The sequence below is a fragment of the Mesoplodon bidens genome (assembly GCF_964165515.1).
Source record: "Mesoplodon bidens genome assembly, chromosome: 13".
Lineage (NCBI taxonomy): Eukaryota > Metazoa > Chordata > Mammalia > Artiodactyla > Ziphiidae > Mesoplodon > Mesoplodon bidens.
In genome coordinates this window covers 49999453-50020593 of record NC_138169.1, presented here as the reverse complement: position 1 = coordinate 50020593, position 21141 = coordinate 49999453, and the positions used below count along the sequence as shown (strand labels likewise).

General features: G+C 39.9%; 1 protein-coding gene across 1 annotated transcript in view; it reads right to left on the bottom strand.

Annotated features, from left to right (window-relative positions):
* DTNA (dystrobrevin alpha) overlaps positions 1-21141 on the bottom strand; it is a 204161-nt gene that overhangs the window by 119639 nt on the left and 63381 nt on the right. Inside the window, exon 2 of the mRNA XM_081253018.1 lies at positions 2845-2912. Coding sequence (XP_081109144.1) covers positions 2845-2911 — 67 coding nt within the window. The 5' untranslated portion in view covers position 2912. The remainder of the gene's footprint in view (positions 1-2844; positions 2913-21141) is intronic.

The following is a 21141-nucleotide window of genomic DNA, read 5'->3' as shown; positions in this document are numbered from 1 at the left end:
GGTGGTGTGATGAATTGGGAGATTGGGATTGACATGTATACACTGATGTGCTCATCACCCTGTTTTCTGTGTTCTCTGCTCTTTTGCTTTTGTACGGTTCCCCTCAGCTTGACTAAACTTTAGACAGGTTTCTTCCTGACTCTAGGTCTTTGATCTGCCTTTTCTTAGAGCACGTACTTTTCTACAAAACTTTCCTTTGTAAATTCTTTGTCTGCCCCTTTAAAGATGTAAACCTCCCAGACTTTTGCCAGTTTTACAACCCAGGAATATCTTTCTCAAGGACTGGGAGCCATTCTTTGGAAATGAAATCATTGAAGGAGATCTCCTAGTCTCTGTTGGAGGGTAGGAGCCTAACTTCCTCATTGTGACAATGAGTAAACACAGTTGACCGACTTCCCCTCTGGTATCCTCCAGTACTTCTGCTCTAGCTCACCCTAGTGCTTAGAAACCCTCCTGTCTTTGGTTCCAGCAGAGCTGAGTTCCATCTCTCTCCCCTCTCACAATAGTAATGAAAAAAGTCTTCCCTGCCTTCTTAACTCCCTTTTTTTTTTCCTGTGACATTTGCAATTTCCAAAACCAAGAAGCTCTTGGGCACTTTCCTTTCATGTTTAAAAAGAACTACTTCTAGGTAATTCTTAGCTGACCAGATTTACAAGTTCTTCCTTCTTTTTCAGCTCCCTATCTAGACATCATAGATTCCTGGAAGAAGTTACTTTCTAAGTTTCTATGTCAGTCTTCTCTGATAATAGTTTCCTTGTGTTTCTTTGGTGTCCTGCTGATAGAAGTGGGGTAACCCATGTATTTTTCAAATATTTAACACATTCTCAATGAGATTACATTTCTCTTTTGTCTGACAGTCTATCAAAATCAATTTCTCCTGGTGAAATCAGCCAACTGCTTTATCTGGCAGAATCCCACTTACTGTGGACGTGTGTCCTATTTAGTGTTAATCTGAACAGGATGCTCACTAATGAATTGTTAAGGTCAGATGTGTTTACTTGCTTTTGAAGAGAGGAAGAAAGGAAGAAAGATACATATCTGTGTGGCTTGCTTAACTATTTTGATCACTAATCAGGAGAACTCAAAATGATTTAATAAACTGTATGACCTCCCTGAGAAGCTTCTATGAGAAGGTTAAGTTACAATTTGGGAAGTGAATGCACAATTTTCCTAAGTCTCTCTCATTTGAAAAATTTAGAGCTTTTCTGTTTCTATGGCTATAAAACTTATGTTGATCTTTCTTTGAGTTGGACAACTTTAATTCAAAAGACATTTGTTACATATGTGTTTGTCCGTGCCAGACACTGCACCAGGTGTAGAAGGAGCTGGGATTATGTACTTAAATTCAGATAAATTTTATAATATCACAACATAAGCACACTTTTAAAATTCTTACACTCTGTTGGCTAATACGGTCTTTAATGTGACAATGATAAATTTAAAGATTTCCTCTAAGACTTTATTGCTTTTCTATGATAAAAATTAATAGTTTTTTTCTTTTTCTGACAAAACACTGGCCCATGATATACATAGCTCTTGCCTCTTCAATCTAAGAATCTATGATACAAGAGGATACCTGTGCTGCTTTGGATTTTGTTTAGATGGCCAGGCAGTAACTAGGTTCCTTCCTCTGTTAGATTTGTATCAACAAAGGTCACAGTTCCAGATGACTGGTCAGGCCAGAAGTGAGGCTACAGTATCAGACATGGAAATTGGAAGGTCATGGCTGAAACTGTCACAGGCACTTTAGACATGTTTCTAAAAGTGGAAAAAGCAAGGAGCATGATTGAGATTCTCCACATCAATTTTAATTTTCTTTCCTCTTTGTTAGTTCTAACACTGCCTTGGTGCCTCCAGATTATTGGGAAATGATAAAGGAAAATGTGAGTCTTATTATCTGGGGCTTTCCTTTATCTGCTCTGACCCTCATTCTGGCCAATCAGTTTCAATCTTCAGTAGAGCCTAATTTTGCCTCTTGCCTTCCCGGAGTAAAAGGCTTACGACTCACTTCTGCTCATCCTCATTCCTTCTGCAGGGAAGGAGAGATAAAAAGTCCATAAGAGAATCGTACTTTTTTCTTTATAACATTTAATTTGAGATGTGTGTTTTTCCCCCAATGTTAAGTTCTTCTTCCTTATGAATAAGAAAAATGGTCTAGAAGGAGATACTACCACCCAATTACTTACACAGCAACCTTGCATTTACATAAACCAACAATCTTTATTTAATGAGTTCTCCATTGGAGTCAGTAAATATAGTCTTAGTTTGGTTTTCCTTGCATAGCAGGTCACCTCCAAGCTCTTTTAAACCTTTGTTTTCCTTTTCACTTTTTAGAAACTAGTTTGTAGGACAGCTTGTCCCCCGTTGCATGAAGTTCAAATGACAGCTTATAGCTTGGTCTGGTAATCACGCCTGACTCCTCTTTCCCATATGAACATACGATATCATTTTGTGGGTAAGACATTCAATGATTCATTTCAAAATTTTTATCTATTACCTGCAATGTGCCAGACCCTGTGGTAGTACAGGGAAATGAACACAGACTTTGAAGTTTAGTGGATTGTATTAATGCCAACACTAAATAGTGTTTATTAAGCATCTGTGTATGTATATATACATTCAGGTTCATGAACCTTTTTCTTTCATATAAAGTCTTAGTAACAAATTATGATGATTCACTGTCTAATTTAATTCTTACCCAAGAGGAGGCAAAAACGCCTAAACATACATTTTATGTAAAGACTTTAAGATTTTAGGGAAAAGTACAAATGTCATAAGGATTAAGTCATTGTTTCCAGCCTTCCATGAGTATTCAAGGGTGTTCCTTCAAAGTTCCATACTTACTCATCTCTGCAAACAGCTGTCTTCTTTCTGCCATGGTATTTCCTCTTTTCCCACTATCTTCAATCATTCTATGAGACAAAATGGTTACAATGTGTATTAGCCTCATGTTAACAAGGCAAACCATTTCTACATAAACACACTTGCTGTGGTCATGCCACAGACGTAGACACCAACTACTTAAAACTGTGTCTGTAAAAAGAATAGCTTTACTTTGACTAACTTAAATGGTTGTACATATTTTCCATATATAATGTTGTAGTTGTGGAAGGGGGTGTAAAATTTTTATTTTCTAATGTACAAATAACTACAATAGCAGATCACTTTGTGCTATAATGGAATACAACCCTCTACCATCTGTTAGGTGATGCAGTTCACATAGAGTTCCTCTTTAAATTTTGGGAATACCTACGAACAATATAGAGCAGATATTACAGATCCCATTCAAGAAATGATGAGATTGAGAGTCTCATGGACATAGTAAAGGAAATGGCATAGACGTGTGTACTCCAAGACCAGTCTGCTTTCCACTACATTCTGTTACAGCTTGTCCTGTGTGCACCCAAAACCTCAATTTAGAAGCAGGTCATTTCCTAAATGTTCATTTCTAATTTAAGTGTTGGGAACCTGCAACTGTTTTTCTATATATAATAATTTCAGGCAAAGTGGTTAGGTTCACCTCTCTCTACTTAACCATACTATCGTCTACAACAGAACTACTTGAAAAATACTATGAAAACACCAACAGTTAAAATAGAGAATTAAAAAAAATTAAAAAACTAAATTTGACTTAAGGAAAAAGAAAATAATGAGAAAGTTAATGGAAATGTTGTTTAGCCCGATAGAGGGTTTGGGGCTAAATATACGTGTTTTATAGGTTGATGGAGTTGCTTTTTTGTTATAGCAAATTAAGCTTTTAAAAACTAAGGTTTTCTCTCTCCCACACACATATATACATACACTTACATACATATGTATATGTTTTGATTCAAGCATGGTAAACAGAAGGCGCAGCTGATCTTTTTGGCTTTCAATGGACCCTGTTCTTTCTCAAATATGAATTTTGCTCATGTTATTGTTATTATTTTTGTCTGGATTGCCCTCAGCCTATGAATGGATAAGTTGCAGTTATCCTTCAGGTCTCAGTTTAGCTGTATCTTCCTCTGAAATTTTCCTGCACTATCTATGATGATTTGGTTACTGTCCTCTGAATCTCCATAGTCTGTTATGCCTCTTTCTCAATGCTGAGCATTCACTTAACAAATGTTTATTGAGTGCCTTCTACACTCCAGGAACCCAACTAAGCTCTGGGTATACAACAGTGATGAAGTCACAGTTCCTGCCCTCAAGGTGCTTACACTCTAATAGTGAGATACAGAAGCATAAAAGCAATGAAAACACAATGAGGCAACTATAGCGTAGAAGTGTAAAGAAAGATATGTGAATGTGAGAGAGGTTGACTACTTGGGGGTACATTTAAGGGAACTACAATCCTCCCTTGGTATCCACAGGGGATTGGTTCCAGCCTCTCCCCTGCTTCCCCAATACCAAAATCTTCACATGCTCAAGTCCCTTATATAAAACAGTGTTGTACATTTGGTCCCCTGGATCTGCCTTTGATGGGGAGTTGGTTGAGTCCTCAGTGTGGACCCCACAGATATGGAGGGCCCACTGTGCTTGCAGAAGACTGCTCAAAAGATGATGACTCACTGGGGACTAAAAGAAGAAAATTGGTGGAGAAACAAAATGTGATGTCAGACAAACTGGTCAAACAGCCTCTCCAGTTGTTTCTATGAGTTAAGGATTACTTGCCTACTGCTAGGAAAGGAAAGAAGGGCATGGAACAGCCTCAGTTTACAGAGTTAAGAGTGTGTATCCATTCACAATGGGTGGTAATATAACCAAGGTCAGGCTTCAATAATAACTGGAAAAACACAGAGTTGTTAATGAAGCTTCCTCAACTTGGTAATGATGCAGTGCTGAACACAGTCCAATACTTTCTTTTTATGAGATTTTAAATGTGCAGGTATGGCTGATATATAGAGATCAGGAGAAAAACACACCCTTCCTGAATCACGTAACCCATCTCCTTTCCTCCAGAGGAAGTGGGCAGATAATAATCTGACATTCACTAACTAGTCTGGGGAGAGCTTCCAATTTTTATTTCAAGAGCTCAGAAGTAGAGCTGAAGCAGTATAGAGATAGGGGATAGAACCAGGATATGTTCCTGCATCTGTCTATATGTTGGATTGAGATGAGAAGAACCATTAAAAATAAATCACAAAGGATGGCAGGCTGGAAAGCTCTGATTGAAAATGTCAGGGAGCAGGTGAGGGGGAAGGGTAAGATGGGATGAAGTGAGAGAGTGGCATGGACGTATATACACTACCAAATGTAAAACAGATAGCTAGTGGGAAGCAGCCGCATAGCACAGGGAGATCAGCTCGGTGCTTTGTGTCCACCTAGAGGGGTGGGAGGGAGACACAAGAGGGAGGAGATATGGGGATATATGTATACGTATAGCTGATTTACTTTGTTATAAAGCAGAAACTAATACACCACTGTAAAGCAATTATACTCCAATAAAGATGTTAAAAAAAAAAGAAAGAAAATGTCAGGGAGGTAAAGACTGGCTTGTGAACTTGCAGAGTTACTGCCCTTACTACTCACTTGGTACTGGCTGTGACATCTCTTCTTTTAGTTAACTTTTTGCTTGTCTCTGTAAGGTTTTTAGGGGCAGTAACTGAAAATTTTAAATTCTTCACAGTGTCTAGCCAAATCCAGTCAACAGATACTATGTCCAGTTACTATTTATTGAACAAAAGAATAAAACAGAAAAAAAAGAGGAAAGAGAGAGAAAAGAAAAATAAGTTTTCCTTCCCCAAAATGGACTTTCAATTATATTTTCAAAAACTGACTCATAGAAGAGTGAAATTCCAATTGTATTAGTTTCAGAGATTAATGATTTGAAATGAGAGAAACCAATTTATATTTTTAAAATAATCTGGAACCATGAATTTTACAGTAAAATCTTATCTTATGAAACAGAGGTTGAAATACATGCAAACTATATTGATGTCACCTTTTGGTCTATTCATCACTGTTTTGGTTAATTAGCTCATAACAGAACAATCATTAGTTACACAATAGGTATTAATTCTCACTTCTAAGTAAAATGTGTACCTTATGAGGAAAAGAAAGAAAAACTCAGTGGTGTAAAATAATGGAAAGCCTGGAAAATGATTACGAATATATAAGGAAAAATAGCACACCTCTCATTTTTCCCCCAGAGTTTTCTGGGAAGCGGTGCCTTTAGATAAAATGGAGAATATTCATTTATTCCCCATCGATTACAGTCATAATAGTAAAAATGGAGGCATGCCAGTTTCCAGCTTACACTGATTCCACAGAGGGACTCATGGACACAGTGAGCTCATGAATCAAATAGGCAAAAAGCACCACTGTGGGTTCCTTAGTTTCCAATTTAACTCTGATCAGTGGGTCTTGAGATACACAATGCCTGACTATATTCTCATCATTTTAGAAAGAAAGAAGAGCAAAAATTTCAGTAGAGGAAGGAGGAAGAGCTTTACAGAGAGCAACTTCACTTCTGAAATTGTCAAGAAGCTTGACTTTTCATGAATTTCAGTATAAGGACAGCTGCTCAGAGTCAAATGGAGGAGGTGAAGGGGAAAATAACCCATCTATGACACTACTAATATCACAAGGTGCATGGCTCACCAACAGGCCTGATTTGGTCAGTGTCTGTTGCTCCTTCATGTAGATGAGATGCTTACCTTAGAGTTTTACCAGAAGATTGCAGAAATGTCAAAAGTATAAAAAGAACTAACAATGATAAATAAGGGATGAGCCCCATCAGATGTTTCTTTTACTAGCACTCAGTCCCACAGATTACACAGGGTGTGTATTGTTTTCACTTATGAGAATCCATCCTTTCATTCACTTAAGAAATATTTATAATATAGCTATAATTGGTCAGACCACTGTTAGCTTCTTGAGATCCAAAGATGAGTAAGACATGATCCTTGCCCTTAAGAAGCTCACAGTCCAGAAGGGGAAACAAATTATTCTAACAAATAATTATAATTTGATGTAATATGTACAATAATGAAAGTATGTACTGCTAGATATAGTAGTTTATATCTGGGAAGATTCAAAAGAGACATCAAAGAAAGGGTGACTCTGGAGCAGAGTTTTAAAGGATGAATAGGAATGTTCCAGATAGAAGAGGGTGGAGAGATGGCAATTACAGTCAGAAAGAATCACTAAAAAAAAGCATGGAGCTTGAGAAAGAGTATATGGTGCATTTGGCAACTGGGAATACTTCAGTATTGCTGAGTGCAAGTGAGAGGTGAACAGGCATCTGATCTAGAAAGCCTTATTTGTCAAGTCTAGACAGACAATAGGACTTTCCTACGGGAGGCTGGGTACCACCCAAGGTTTTAGCAGGGAATTGATGTACATAGATTTAGGTTTTGGCAAGATTGCTCCAGCATGTCGAGTGGAGAAAAGATTTGGGTAGGCAGGAGGGTAGGGGATAGAAACCCATGAGTAATGGGAGTCCAGTTAGCTGGATACTTCCGTGATTCAGGAGTGAAACCAATATGTCTTATGCTAAAGGACTGACTTGAGAGAGATTTTAGGACACATCTGATAGGACTTGGTGATTGGCAGGTCACGTGGAGAACAGCAGAGGAGAGGACCTCAGCTTTCACTTGCCATCAGCACTTCACATATATTAAAAAACATTCTGCTGAACTCATGGCACAATGAGTTTGTAGGAGGTGAGGTTACCAAGTCACCCTTCTTCCAGCACAGTCATTAAAAGAGGCTGAAAGCTGGATAGGGAGGGCTCCACCTCTTAGCCCCTATATAGGGGGGAGGGAAGAAATAACAGAGTAGAACAGTGTGGGAACCAGCAAGAAATAAAGAATAAAATCCAAATGTGAGGCACAGGGTGTTGGAAGAAAAGTACATTTTACTTTGGCATAGTGAGAAGTTCACACTGAAATATCACAACCTTCACGACACGTCTTTAATCCAACATCATCAGTAATAAACAGACATTTCTATTACACATGACATATAAGACATTTTAAAGGTAGAAGCTTAAACTAATGGTGTCTTCCATTTGTATAACTTTCTGAAGATTATAAAATCCTTTTCCCTATAACCTGGTGAGGAAGTTGAAGAGATATTATTACTCTCAAATTCTAGCTGAAGAACTTGACACTACACAGGTGAAGTGGCTGCCCCCAAAACAAAGTATTGTCTGGCAGGGCAGGAAATTGAATCCATTTTTTTTGCCTTTAATTTTGAAATTCCTCGGCTAGTTTGGATTCTAATTGCCAGTAATCTTATTCCAGCTGCCACTGTTCAACACAAATGAAGATTTTCTGAAACTGATAAACTGAAAAGAAGTTGACAGAAGTTGGTGATTAACAGTCCAAAAGGAGCCTAGAGAGGAAGGGTCCACAACCCTCTCAAATGTCACTGAGAAATTCCTTGGAATGTTACTTCTTAATGGAATCCTCCCATTTTAAAACATCGTTGTACTGGAAATTATCATAGAGATTAAAATAATTCCCAGTGTCAGGATTTATGTAAACCCAGACACATATAAACACACCAACTCACACACTGATTCACACTCTCACATTTTAAATCCACAAAAGCCGACAATGTTTTTAGAAAACTCTGGCTTGCTTTGCTTCTGCTCCACTTTAGCAAACACAAGACTTGCAGATTTCATGTTTAGTGTGATGAGGCTCTTCCCAGGCTTTATTTCCGTCCATTTGCTCCAGGTGGATGACAGGAAGATGCAGGGTCTAGCCATCACCAACTGCTGTAATCCCCAAAGTTAATAAGTGCAATGAAGGCCATTTCAAGCTCCTTTCCTCCTTTAATTGATTTATTGGTGGCGTATAAATACCTGTTTCCATTTCTGTTAATGAAAGAAGCCTCTAGTAGGACTTTCTCAGATTTACATTCTTGTCCTAATCTCTGGCAATATAATAAAAAAGTATTCAGAGCTCTTTCCTGAGGCAAAATATAATTGCATTTGCTTTTATCTCTTAGTCTTTTATCTAGATGAGCTCCTGAAAGCAGGAAAACGCTGTCACTAAAATAAATGGCTATGATGGGTTTCTGGCTTTGCCTTTTACTTTGAACATCGTCTTCTGCTTTTGGAACTTCAGTTTTGTTTTTGGGGGTTGAGGGGCATGAGGTCACTATTTTAGTGTCATGACCAGCTGGACTTATTATCAGGGATTTGATCTTTCCTCAGAAGTGTCCACCATAGTGATTCTCAGCTGTGGTTGCCCGTCACACCAACCTGGAGACTTTACAAAAAATACAAATACTACCTGGATCTACTGAATCTGGGGCTGAGGTGGAGCATTTACGCTTTAAAAATGAACCATAGGCACTCCTGATACCTACCCAGATTTGAACTAGAAATATGATGCCAGTTGAGTTTGATCATTGAACTTATTTGCACAACATTAGGTTGGAATTCTTATGTTGCTTTGTAATATGTTTCTCTAGCTTGTAAGACCCACTTTAAAATGTACTTTGAGCCCAGGGAGAAGATAATTAATTCTTCAGGGAACATAAATAGACATAAACAGATATGTACATTGATATGGGTATGTAATGAGGCAAACTTTAAGAAAGAGAAAATGCCATTAAAAAGTGAGAAAACCATTTTTAGCTGGAAAGAACTACTGTCAGTGGTACTTTCAAGTCAGGAAGGAACCTGCCGTTCTGGGGTCAGAGGGTACAAGATATTTAAGGTCATTTGGTTTTGTTTGACTTCATTTGGCTTGGTACGAGGCTAGGACTTCTGGTCAAGAGGAGCTGGCATCACCTCCTATTAGTCAGGGTTTAAAGATTGCAGAACAGGGCTGGGAGCAACTTGGTATGGGAAAAGGGAGCCTTTTGGAAGGAAGATGATAAAAATTTGGACTCTGTCACGTGAGGTTCAAAGTTATTAGAAAGTCTCTGAAGGACTCGGGAGCCCTGCCTAAGAGCTTCATCAAAAGGACCTCAAAGATCCCTAGGGGAAACAACCACAGGGAGGGGGTTGTCTATACTGCTGCCTTTAGCACTGCAATAGGACCTAAGATTATTTTAGAGAACCATGTTTCATCCAGTTTGATGTGCCTTTGGGACAATGGTTGTGTGTGTGCACCTGTATTTCTCAAGAGCAATAGTGTTACGTGTATAGGCCCACTTGGTCATGGGGGAACCGTGGCTGACCTTAACACTGGAGCAAGAGTCTTCCCTGTTCTCCTGCTGGGATTGCCAAATTCTTAACTTTTGGGGGTCAGGTGTTTGTTAGGAAATGACCGCCTTCTGACAGTTTGGAACCTTCTCCATTCAGTGTGGGATATCACTGTTCATAAACATAGGTCTGTTTCTTTTCCCTACATATCTAATAAATGAAAAATGAAAATTCCCCTCCCCCCATAATTACAAGATAATTTTTCATTAATCTTGCAATAATAACACCCCAAGTTTTTTTTAATGTATTTTTTTAAAAATAATTAATTAATTAATTTTTATTTTTGGCTGCATTGGGTCTTCACTGCTGCGCATGGGCTTTCTCTAGCTGGGGCGAGCAGGGGCAACCCTTTGTTGAGGCGTGTGGGCTTCTCACTGTGGTGGCTTCTCTTGTTGCAGAGCACGGGCTCTAGTAGTGTGGGCTTCAGTAATTGTGGCACGTGGGCTCAGTAGTTGTGGCTCACGGGCTCTAGAGTGTAGGCTCAGTAGTTGTGGCGCATGGGCTTAGTTGCTCTGCGGCATGTGGGATCTTACTGGACCAGGGCTTGAACCCGTGTCCCCTGCACTGGCAGGCGGATTCTCAACCACTGCACCACCAGGGAAGTCCAGACCCCAAGTTTTTGAGTTTTGGATTTTTAAGCCTGACTTATCTCATTATAGTGGGATGATACTGTATATTATATATATATATATTATATACAATTGTATATATAGTATATATATTTTGCTTGCATATGTAAAAATGTGTGTGTGTATATATATATATATGTGTGTGTGTGTGTGTGTGTGTGTATACATATATATATATATACACACACACACACACACACATTTATGTAAGGAAAATAATTTGGAAAAATTTAAAGATGCAATTCAAAATTTTTTTCAAGTGACTGAGTTAATTTAGCTTCTCAGTGAAGAGGTATTAGCTGATTAAGCAATGCAATGGTATCCAGTACATAATTTCTTTTAAGTTTTAGCCCCTTTCAATAACTTGATAAAAGATGTGGATCCTTACTCCACCAAAATGCTCATGTCCCTGGATACATAAATAAAGGAATTATAAGTGCTTGCATGGGCTGGTTTAGGGGAAGAAAGCCAGGATTTAATGAGAATCAAAGGTAGCTTTATTTTATAGGGAACACTAACCATCAGTTAAAGGGAGCAGCCAATGGATGCATCCACAGAGCAACTGCCCAGGGGAGAGGGCAAGAGGCTCGTGGTGCCCTCCTCAGGTGAGGAAAACATGAAAGAAGTCAAGGTGGAGCCATGATGATGCGGAGAAGACAGTGATGAGCTCCTCAAGTGGTAGAAACCAAGGTGCCAGATATACAAAGTCAGTACTCAAGTGCCAGACAGAAACTCACATCTGGAAATGCAGAGTGCTTTAGGCCATTACCGGCATGACTCCTGGTGCTTGAAAGGATTCTAACTCACCTTTTGTTTTGGAAGATCTTAAAGAGTAGGAGAAAGAAATAGGTCCTCTCTTGTCCGTGTCTAATGTGCTGAGGAAACAAAATGCAACTGGGGCTGCCACTGACCATGGGCTAGTTGTTATCTGGACTTGTAGGAGTGCGATTTCCGTGAGGAGAATTGGAAAAAGGAAAGTGAGAAGAAAAGTGTAGGGCAGAGCACTGAGCATCCAGATGTAAACCAGCGAGGCATGCATGCTTTAAAGTTTCCATTTCTTATTTTTTTAGGGTTGGGGAGTGTTGAGTTTGGAGAGGTGGAAAAGGGAGAGGCGGGTAAGTAAATTGTTTTCTGTAAGAGGACGAGAAAATCAGACTTTTTCTGGGAGAAGAAATAGTAATAGTAATAATAATAATAATAATTTCCACAATACTGTATCAAACAATTAACTATTTTACAAAAAAGCATACTAGGTACCAAGCACTATGAAGGACACCATAATGTTGGTGTGTTTACGCTTCCCATCTTACTGATGTGGAAGCTGAGCTTCAGAGAGATTAAGTAATTGTCCAGGTGAGCAATTTAGGGCTTAAAACCAGACATCTCTGACTATAGAGTACACTGGGCTTCTTAAGAAAGATCAAAATGGAATTGTATGAAATAAGATTCAAGGGAACGGCTCTTTTTTTCCTGCGGGTAGTGGTGGTGGGACGTTGCCCACACATACACACACTGCAATGGACTAAAGCATAACTGAGGATATACATTAGTGGATGCCAAGGGGAGCTGGGCAGGATGGAGTTAATGGGCTGTGCGATGCCACAGTTTTGCTAAGGAAAGAGTCTTGCGCATAATCAAATGCCTGTATCCTCTTCATCCCCCCATCGTTTTCTTCCATCTCTCCTCTTTTCATTTGATCCCCTCTTTCTCTGACCCAGACTTCCCTTCTTGCCCTTATCTTTTCCTTTCCTTAACTCTGCTCCTTTAATCACTTTCTGCATTTCTATGTGTATTAGGGAATATGATTCCCACCAACAAAACAGGCAGTCCTTAGCTTGAGAAAGAAAGACCAAGGCAGGAACAGTGGGAAAAGAAAACAAAGTTATATGATGCATAAGTTCTAAGGATCTAATGTACAACATGGTGACTGTAGTTAATAATATTCTGTTTTAAACTTGAAATTTATTAAGAGAGTAGATCTTAAGTGTTTTCATCAAAAAAAAGTAAATACGTGAGGTGACGGATGTGTTAATTAACTTGATTGTGGGAGTCATTTCACAGTGTGAAATCATCATGCTGTGGGACTTCCCTGGTGGCGCAGTGGTTAAGAAGCCGCCTACCAATACAGGGGATATGGGTTCAAGCCCTGGTCTGGGAAGATCCCACGTGCCTTGGAGCAACTAAGCCCGTGAGCCACAAGTACTGAGCCTGCACTCTAGAGCCTGCACGCCACAACTACTGAGGCCGTGTGCCACAACTACTGAAGCCTGCGCACCTAGAGCCCATGCTCCGCAACAAGAGAAGCCACCACAATGAGAAGCCTGCGCACTGCAACGAAGAGTAGCCCCCACTCACCGCAACTAGAGAAAGTCCATGCGCAGCAACGAACACCCAATGCAGCCAAAGGTAAATAAAGAGTAAATAAATTTATTAAAAAAAATCATCATGCTGTATACTTTATATATATTATAATTTTATTTGTCAATTATATCTCAATAAAGTTGGGGGGAAAAAGAAAGAAAAACATTAGTTTTATGACCTAAAAAAGGAAACTTCAGGCTTCCCTGGTGGCGCAGTGGCTGAGAGTCCGCCTGCCAATGCAGGGGACATGGGTTCGTGCCCCGGTCCAGGAGGATCCCACATGCTGCGGAGCGGCTGGGCCCATGAGCCGTGGCCGCTGAGCCTGCGCGTCCGGAGCTGTGCTCCGCAGCGGGAGAGGCCACAACGGTGAGAGGCCCACATACTGCAAAAAAAAAAAAAAGGAAATTTCCTTGGGAGAATCAGAAAATTCACCTTAATTAATTTAGTTGCTTTCTTCTTAATGCCTGGTTGTGTATTAAGATAAACGCAATGAGGCAATGGCAATTTTGATTGACTGGGAAGAGGAAATAACCATGGCTCTTGGATGTTTTCTGGGGAGGTCAGGTTTGGATGGCATACTTCAGAGGCCACATGAAAAAAACTTTCTTTTGAGATAAGGAAGGTGGGAGGGAAAATGGTAGAAGAGGGCTAAGATAGGTGGGAGAATGTCAATCTGACCATCACTATGTACATGTGGATTCAGAACCAATAACAAAGCATAAGAAGAAAACGGAGTTTCAAGTAGAGTCCATGAAGGGTATGAACAGATCATAGGGAATGTTTACTAAATTAAAAAAATATCCCTTTCCTCCCTACTCATTCTGCTAGATGTCTCTGAAAATTCATTTGTGGCAGAACAAAGTATTTTTAAAGGGTAAGTCTCAAGAATTCTAGATGGCAGGAAGAACTATTTTGTTTTCATTTAAAATGAGAACTTAAGGGAACCCACATTCAACAACTTTTCAATCTAGTTTAATGTGTCGGTAAAAAGTGGAACAGAGGCTAACTATGGGTTCATTGTTAAGTAATTGATTTAATTAATGAATATCATGCTATTTTTTCCTTTCCCCACTCAAATTCTCTCAATGGAGACTATCCCAGGCTGATATAATACAAAACAACTCAGAAAACAGCAGTGACATTGTAGGGACTTTGATGATTGCTATCCAATAAAAGCACAGCCAAGTATATGGGGTTAATGAAGGTGCAGGCCAACATTAAATAGGCCACATGGAGAAGAAACAGACAGAGTGTAGGAACAGCCAAAAGTTATGGCTGCAAGATCCCCAGGAGCAAACAATGGCATTTTGAACACCGGGGTCCTTTCCCTGAGATGAGGCTTGACTGGTACGACAGGAGTACAGAATGGAAAGAGAAGAAACAGAGGCAGCCCTTATTTCTTGCTTCTGGATCTGTTTCTGTGAATTATAATGCTCTTAGTTATGTCTCTTCTGTTGAAGAGAATTTTATTTGAAATTAAGGAACGTCTGCAAGAAATCTCTGTTTCTTGAGAGAGCCATGGCTCTAAGCTGGTAGTGGCCAAGAATCTCAGTGGGGAAGAATAGCTGGTGGGAAGGCGCCTTCTTTTTTTGTCTGGAATCAGGCAGGGCCTCTGAATCATCTTGTTGAAGCAGAGGCATGAATGCCTGGGTTATGTAGCAGGAAGGGACTCTGAGATTCATTCATTGATAATAATAACAATAATAGTCAACATTTATTAAGTGCTTACTATGTGTGGGTAGGCTCTGAACTTAGCATTTTCCATGAATTATCTGATTTATTTTTTATCGTAACTCTGAGATAGGTCATATTATATGACCCTGTTTTATTTATTTATTTATTTATTTATGGCTGCATTGTGCCTTCTTTGCTGTGCGTGGGCTTTCTCTAGTTGCAGTGAGCGGGGGCTATTCTTTGTTATGGTGGCAGGCTTCTCATTGTGGTGGCTTCTCTTGTTGAGGAGCACAGGCTCTAGGCACGTGGGCTTCATTAGTTGCAGCACACGGGCTCAGTAGTTGTGGCTTGCCGGCTCTAGAATATAGGCTCAGTTGTTGTGGTGCACGGGCTTAGTTGCTCTGTGGCATGTGGGATCTTCCTGGACCAGGGCTCAAACCTGTGTCCCCTGCATTGGCAGGCAGATTCTTAACTACTGCGCCATCAGGGAAGTCCCTACCCTTTTTTATAGATGGGAAAAGCAAGGCTGAGGAGGTAGATAGAATAATGGCCCCTCAAGGATGCCCACATCCTAATCCCCAGAATTTGTGAATATGTTACTTTATGGCAAAAGGCACTTTGCAGATTTGATTAAGGATCTTGAGATGGAGAGGTTATCCTGCAGTGTCTGGGTGAGGTCAATGGAATTATGAGTCCTTTAATGGAAAGGAGAGCCACTTTGAAGACAGAGGAAAGGCTCACAAACCAAGGAATGTAGGCAGACTCTAGAAGCTGGAAAAGGCAAGGAAATGGCTTCTTCCTTTCCAGACAGGAAGTAACCTGCTGACATCTCGATTTTAAACAGTCAGACCTGTTTTGGACTCCTGGGCCTCCAGGACTGTAAGGTAGTACACTTGTGTTATTTCAATTAAGCCACCCAATTTGTGAAAATTTGTTACAGCAGCCATAAGGACCTAACACAGTTGAGAAAGATTAAAAAACTTCCATAAGGTCACATAGCTGGTAGCCGCAGAACCAGGATTTGTACTTCAGGAATCTCTCTAGAGGCCATATACCCAGACACCATGCTGTTCTCCCTCCCTGTTCCACCTTAGACTCCACAAGCTCTGAAGTATCATTTATTCATTTATTGAGCCCTACTTGTGTTAATTCCTAATTTTCATGATCTTCTTTAATCCTCAAGTCTGGAGGCATTATTATCCCCATTTTACAGATGAGGAAAGAGAGGCTTAGAGATTTTGAAGAGCTGAAATTTAAACTTAGGTTTATCTGATTGACTTTCATTACTAGCTTTTAGTCTCTTCATCCTACTGCCACATCCTGTGGACCAAGATTTATTGAGCATTTGCTAAATGCCATCATAAAACACAAACTTAAATTTGAGTAATTTGCCCTCAGTAATTCTTGAACGCATCTAGATGGCTTACATAGGAGTCACTATATTAGCTACATTCTAGGAATAGTCCACTCCAGAGGGTTAGTGGGGGAATCCATGGACACAAGCCCTTTCAATCTCAAGGGCTTCCTGATTGTAATTAACCAGGTTACACTTTGATCCCATCTATATTAATACATCAAATTAGCTCTGATTGCTTAATTAATATGGTCAAACTTAATAGAGGTAAATATTTTACTAAACAAAGAATATTTTCAGATTATTAAAATACACAGTCATACATAAGACTATCACAATAGGAGAATCATTGGAACCCCCAATCTACCACATATCAAAACTCATCTGGATGAGAGAATACCCTGCTTATAACAGAATATTCTGAAACATGAAAGTAGCTAGTTAACCAAAGGCTGTGAAAATGAGATGCCTGCTACTGGGAACTTTATGATCCCCAAGTCAGTACCACAATGAGTTACATTAACCTAATTAAAAGAGCACATCCTTTTATTATGTTATGTTGTTCTTATGATAATATAAAGGACAAAGTGATATACAATATAATTATGTAGAAAACAGACCTGCCCAGAGAACCAGAAAACACAGTTAATTTTTGAATCATAATCCCCCAAGTTAGTGCTTGTAAAAGGAACAAATAAAACACACACACACACACACACACACACACACACACACACTGTGCTTCTCTGACTCACTATGCCCATACTTCAAAGTACCCCCTACTGCACAGACACAGCACTAGAAACAGTCAGTGATGCAAAGTAAGAACTGAACAAAACGTTTTTAGCGAAATAGCATTAACACCACGGTGGACACACTTTTGAGGTTATAAACGTTACTCTTGTGATGCATCACTGTGTCCACCCTGTGAATCTGTGAACACTGAAAGCAAGTGTTCCAGATTCACGCTTCAGTGTCTGCATTTATGGAAACAAGTCTCCCTGACCCTTGTGAGAACGTAGCAAAGGGTAATGAGCAGCGGGCTCAGTATCCTGGAGTGAACAAGCAGTTCTTTTTGAACAAAGGCTTTTGCCGAAGGGCACTCAAGCCATTTCCTGATGTTCTGGGCACAAGGACCAGGCCCCACCATTTCACTGTCATTCAATGCACGGGAGCAGTGATGCATTTAAAAGCACCTTAGTGGCTTCAAAGACTTAATGAACCTAAACTACTACCTGGAAATGATTAGGCACTGAGAGAAATAACTACTAAAAAACTGTCCTTTTAAAAAGCTCCAAAAAGCTTTTGAAAGGGATTTTGGGACTTAGGAAGTTTACTACATGTGACCAACAGTATCCTTTGAGCTCACATAGCATAGAAATCCATCTCAGAGATGCTCCCTTCCAGCTGTGAGCTGTTACATTATTAGGCTTGAAACGTGCAGTGCATCAGTTCTGTCACTTAGAAAGTTACATAAAGTCAGACCATTTCAAAGCAAAGAAGTCAGAGCCTGCACAACATGTCAGGGGCAAACAAAAACAGTGTGTAAATCAAGGATTCAGACCAAGAAGTTCCTCCTCATGACCTTCCCATTTGCAATATATGTCTGTACTACCGTTTCTCCACTTTGTGGTGTCACTTGGTGAGAACAGTAACACTCAGTCAGAAGTCAAATGATAGTGGTCCAAGGCTGCACAGTGAAGTAGCAAAGTCAAAAATGTAAAATTCTTGGGTCCTGGTTAGAGATGCGTTTCAGCACAACTGCCTTCACAAGGTCGTGACACTTTTTCTCTCTTCTGCTTTACAGATATACTTCTTTGAGCCAGTCCCTTGAGTGTAAAAACTCTCTAGAGAACTCCTATCAAGAAATGAATAGGGGGTGTTACGGCAGGGAGGGGGAGTGAAGGATGAGAACCTTGAAGTTCACAAGTGGGTGTCACAGAAGTCCTTCCAAGCCAGCAAGTCATTGCCCTGTGGCTCCATTTGTCTGAAAATGTTTTGAAATTGAGTTATTGTTCCCTAAGGTCCATTAATAGTCTGCAAAGCAGCCAAGCTAATGAGACCTTGAAATGACAGAGCTTTTTCAAGTTTTATGTGCCTTTATTCATCCAAACTTTAGGATTATGCCAGTATTTTATGGAGGCATGTAGAGGGAAGACTCTTCGTGATGGTGACCAATAAAAAGAGAACTGCACCTCTCACCTCCAAACGGAAAGGAAGAAATTAACGGTCATTTTTAGTTTTTAAATATGTCCCTTAGAAGTATGAAACCGTGTTTATTTTTTAAAAAGAGGCTGCTATATCCTAATCCCACAGAATCAGAGGCAGGCATTTTTTAGTTCAAAAAGTTCAAGCTAATTATGCAGCTTTTATGTGCAAAACTTGTCAGGAGTTATTTGGAAACTTGATCAGGAAAACTTTCTCTGGCATAGCATCTTGCACTAATCCTTCATTAATGTGCCACTCACGGCTCTGGGCTCTCGGAACCAGGACCCGCCCAGGACTGTGAACACTGCACAAAACCCTAGATATAAGGGCACTATTATTAGATCAGCAGTTCTTACTGTCAAATGTTTTCCCCCCACAGACACAGTAGACTCCTAACAGTAGAGGGGAGGGATTCGGCAGACCAGGACAGCAGCTAGAAGGAGAGAATAAAGAGGGAACAGGAGAGAGAGGAGCTAAAGGAGGGTGACAGACTCAACATCAAAAAGGTGTCCAGGCTTAGCGTGGTTTTCTTGGTAGTCTGGATTGTTAGTAATCCATACATTTTGAATGGCAAACAATCAGTATGGACACCTTTGTTTTGAAAGAAACAGATACACCGCGCTGTTTCATTTCTGAGGTCTGGGTTACCCTCCTCACTAGCCAAGCCTGTACTGTGCACCTTCCTTGGTTTAGATGTTGTGCTTCTATTATGATAGCTCGGGATTACATGAGCTCATCTAGTAGACACACCTGTTGTGTCTAATGGCCTCTGTAGTAAACTAAGATGCATTTTGGAAAATGGCAAGTAAATGCAGGATGGACTTCCTACTGACTTCAGTTTAAATCCAAAGCCTTTAAGTGGCTTTGTAGGTCCTGAGCAATCTGGCTCCTAGGTTCATCCTAAGCCCATGTTGCTTTGCCCACTCTCTGCACTGTAGTCACACAGACCTCTGGGCCTTCCTTTCGGTTGATTCCTTTCCCTGGAATATTCTCTCTTCTCTTCCCCTTGCATATCCTAACCCCTCTCAGACCCAATCCTGGCCAGCTCCCATGTGCAACACTACACCAGGGTACCCTTTCCTAATTTCTCTAATACACCCTAGCTAACTCTTTCATAATGCCCTCCTAATTTACTTGTGTAACAGTTATCACAATTATAGTCATAAAATATTTTATGAAATTGTTTTTGGTGTCTGTATCACTCATAAGACGATCAGTGTCGTGAAGGCATACACCATATCCGTGATGTTCATTTGTACTGTAACCACGCAGGTCTCCATTGGGCCTTCCCAGGACAGACCCCTCCCATCATATTCTCTGCCTGTCTCTTGTTTGTAGAAAAGCTGTAGTGTCCCAGGCCTCCCCTGAGTCACAGAAGCCAGGCTCAAGAATTAATAATTGAAAGGATGTGAACATGTGGTGAAAAAAAGAGCAGTAGGACCAGGAGAACTGGTAACAATTTAAACAGTAAATCAGCCATATGGCAGTCATAGAATCTTTAGTTCCTCCCTGAAGTACAAAGATAACAGTATCTGATGCATATTCCTGAGTTGTTTTACGGACACCAAAAAAACCCTCATCAAATGGAAGAAGTTAACTACAAAATGACCATGAGCACATAGCCCCCAGACTGGCTAGAACTTGAGAACTGATAATGTTAACGCATGACACACCACCCTGTTACCTCACCATCAACCAATCAGAGAACTGTGCACGAGTTGATCATACACCCTGTGACTCCCCTTCCTCACCTTGCCTTTAAAAATTCTTCCCTGAAACCCATCGGGGAGTTTGGGTTTTTTTTTTTTTTTTTTTTTTTTTGAGCATTAGCTACCCACACTCCTTGTTTGGCACCTGCAATAAATGCTGCACTTTCCTTCACCACAACCCGGTGACAGTAGATTGGTTTTACTGCTCATAGGCAAGCGGACTAAGTTTGGTTCAGTAACAGTACCACTAGTGCCTAGAATAAATGAAAGCAGGGAGAGTTACACTGACTGCAGGCCATTCAGGGGGCTTACACTTCATAGAGGAGAAAAAAAGGAGCCATGGGAAGATTCTTGTGCACAGGAGTTAAATAATGCAAGCAGTGATTACAGAATATTAACCCTAAAGTAAGTACACAGGATGAACTGAGGATGGGGAAAGACTAAAAAGCTTTGGAGGATTTGACCTAGAAGCACTGGCAGTGGAACTCACAGCTGAGAGCTATTTCTAAGAACTGTGAGGCTTCCTCTCTGAGTAGCCTTTAGTACACGTTCTGTAAGAGGGAGGACAGTGACACTGATGTGTCAGTTGTTGCTAAGAGAAACTGCTTAGAAATAAAATGAAAAAAATCATTCACTTCTGCTCTGATGGCTTCAAGTATATTTTTAAGAGTTGGGGAGACAGGGTGAAGAACAACAGACCATCTTAGAAGAAATAATTAAAAACTCACCTAAGTAAGTGAAGTTTCATGGTTATTTCACAAAATAATTTTGCACACATAGATCATTTAAAATTTTAAACTGTATGCTGTTCGTGGTTGTGAACTTAGATAACTTTCATAGGTACAATCTGACTCAATCTCCCTAATAAATGCTAGTGCTTTGATGAGTAAGATAGTCTTAAAAAACATACAGTCCTATTTCAGCTAAGCCCCAAATGGTCAATTTTGGATAACTCTTAATATTTTCAAAGAAGCCAAATAGTCTTCAAATACTAATACTTTCACTATACAACTGTTTAAAATGAATACAAATTTAATTTTTTCTACTCCCCAGTTTTGA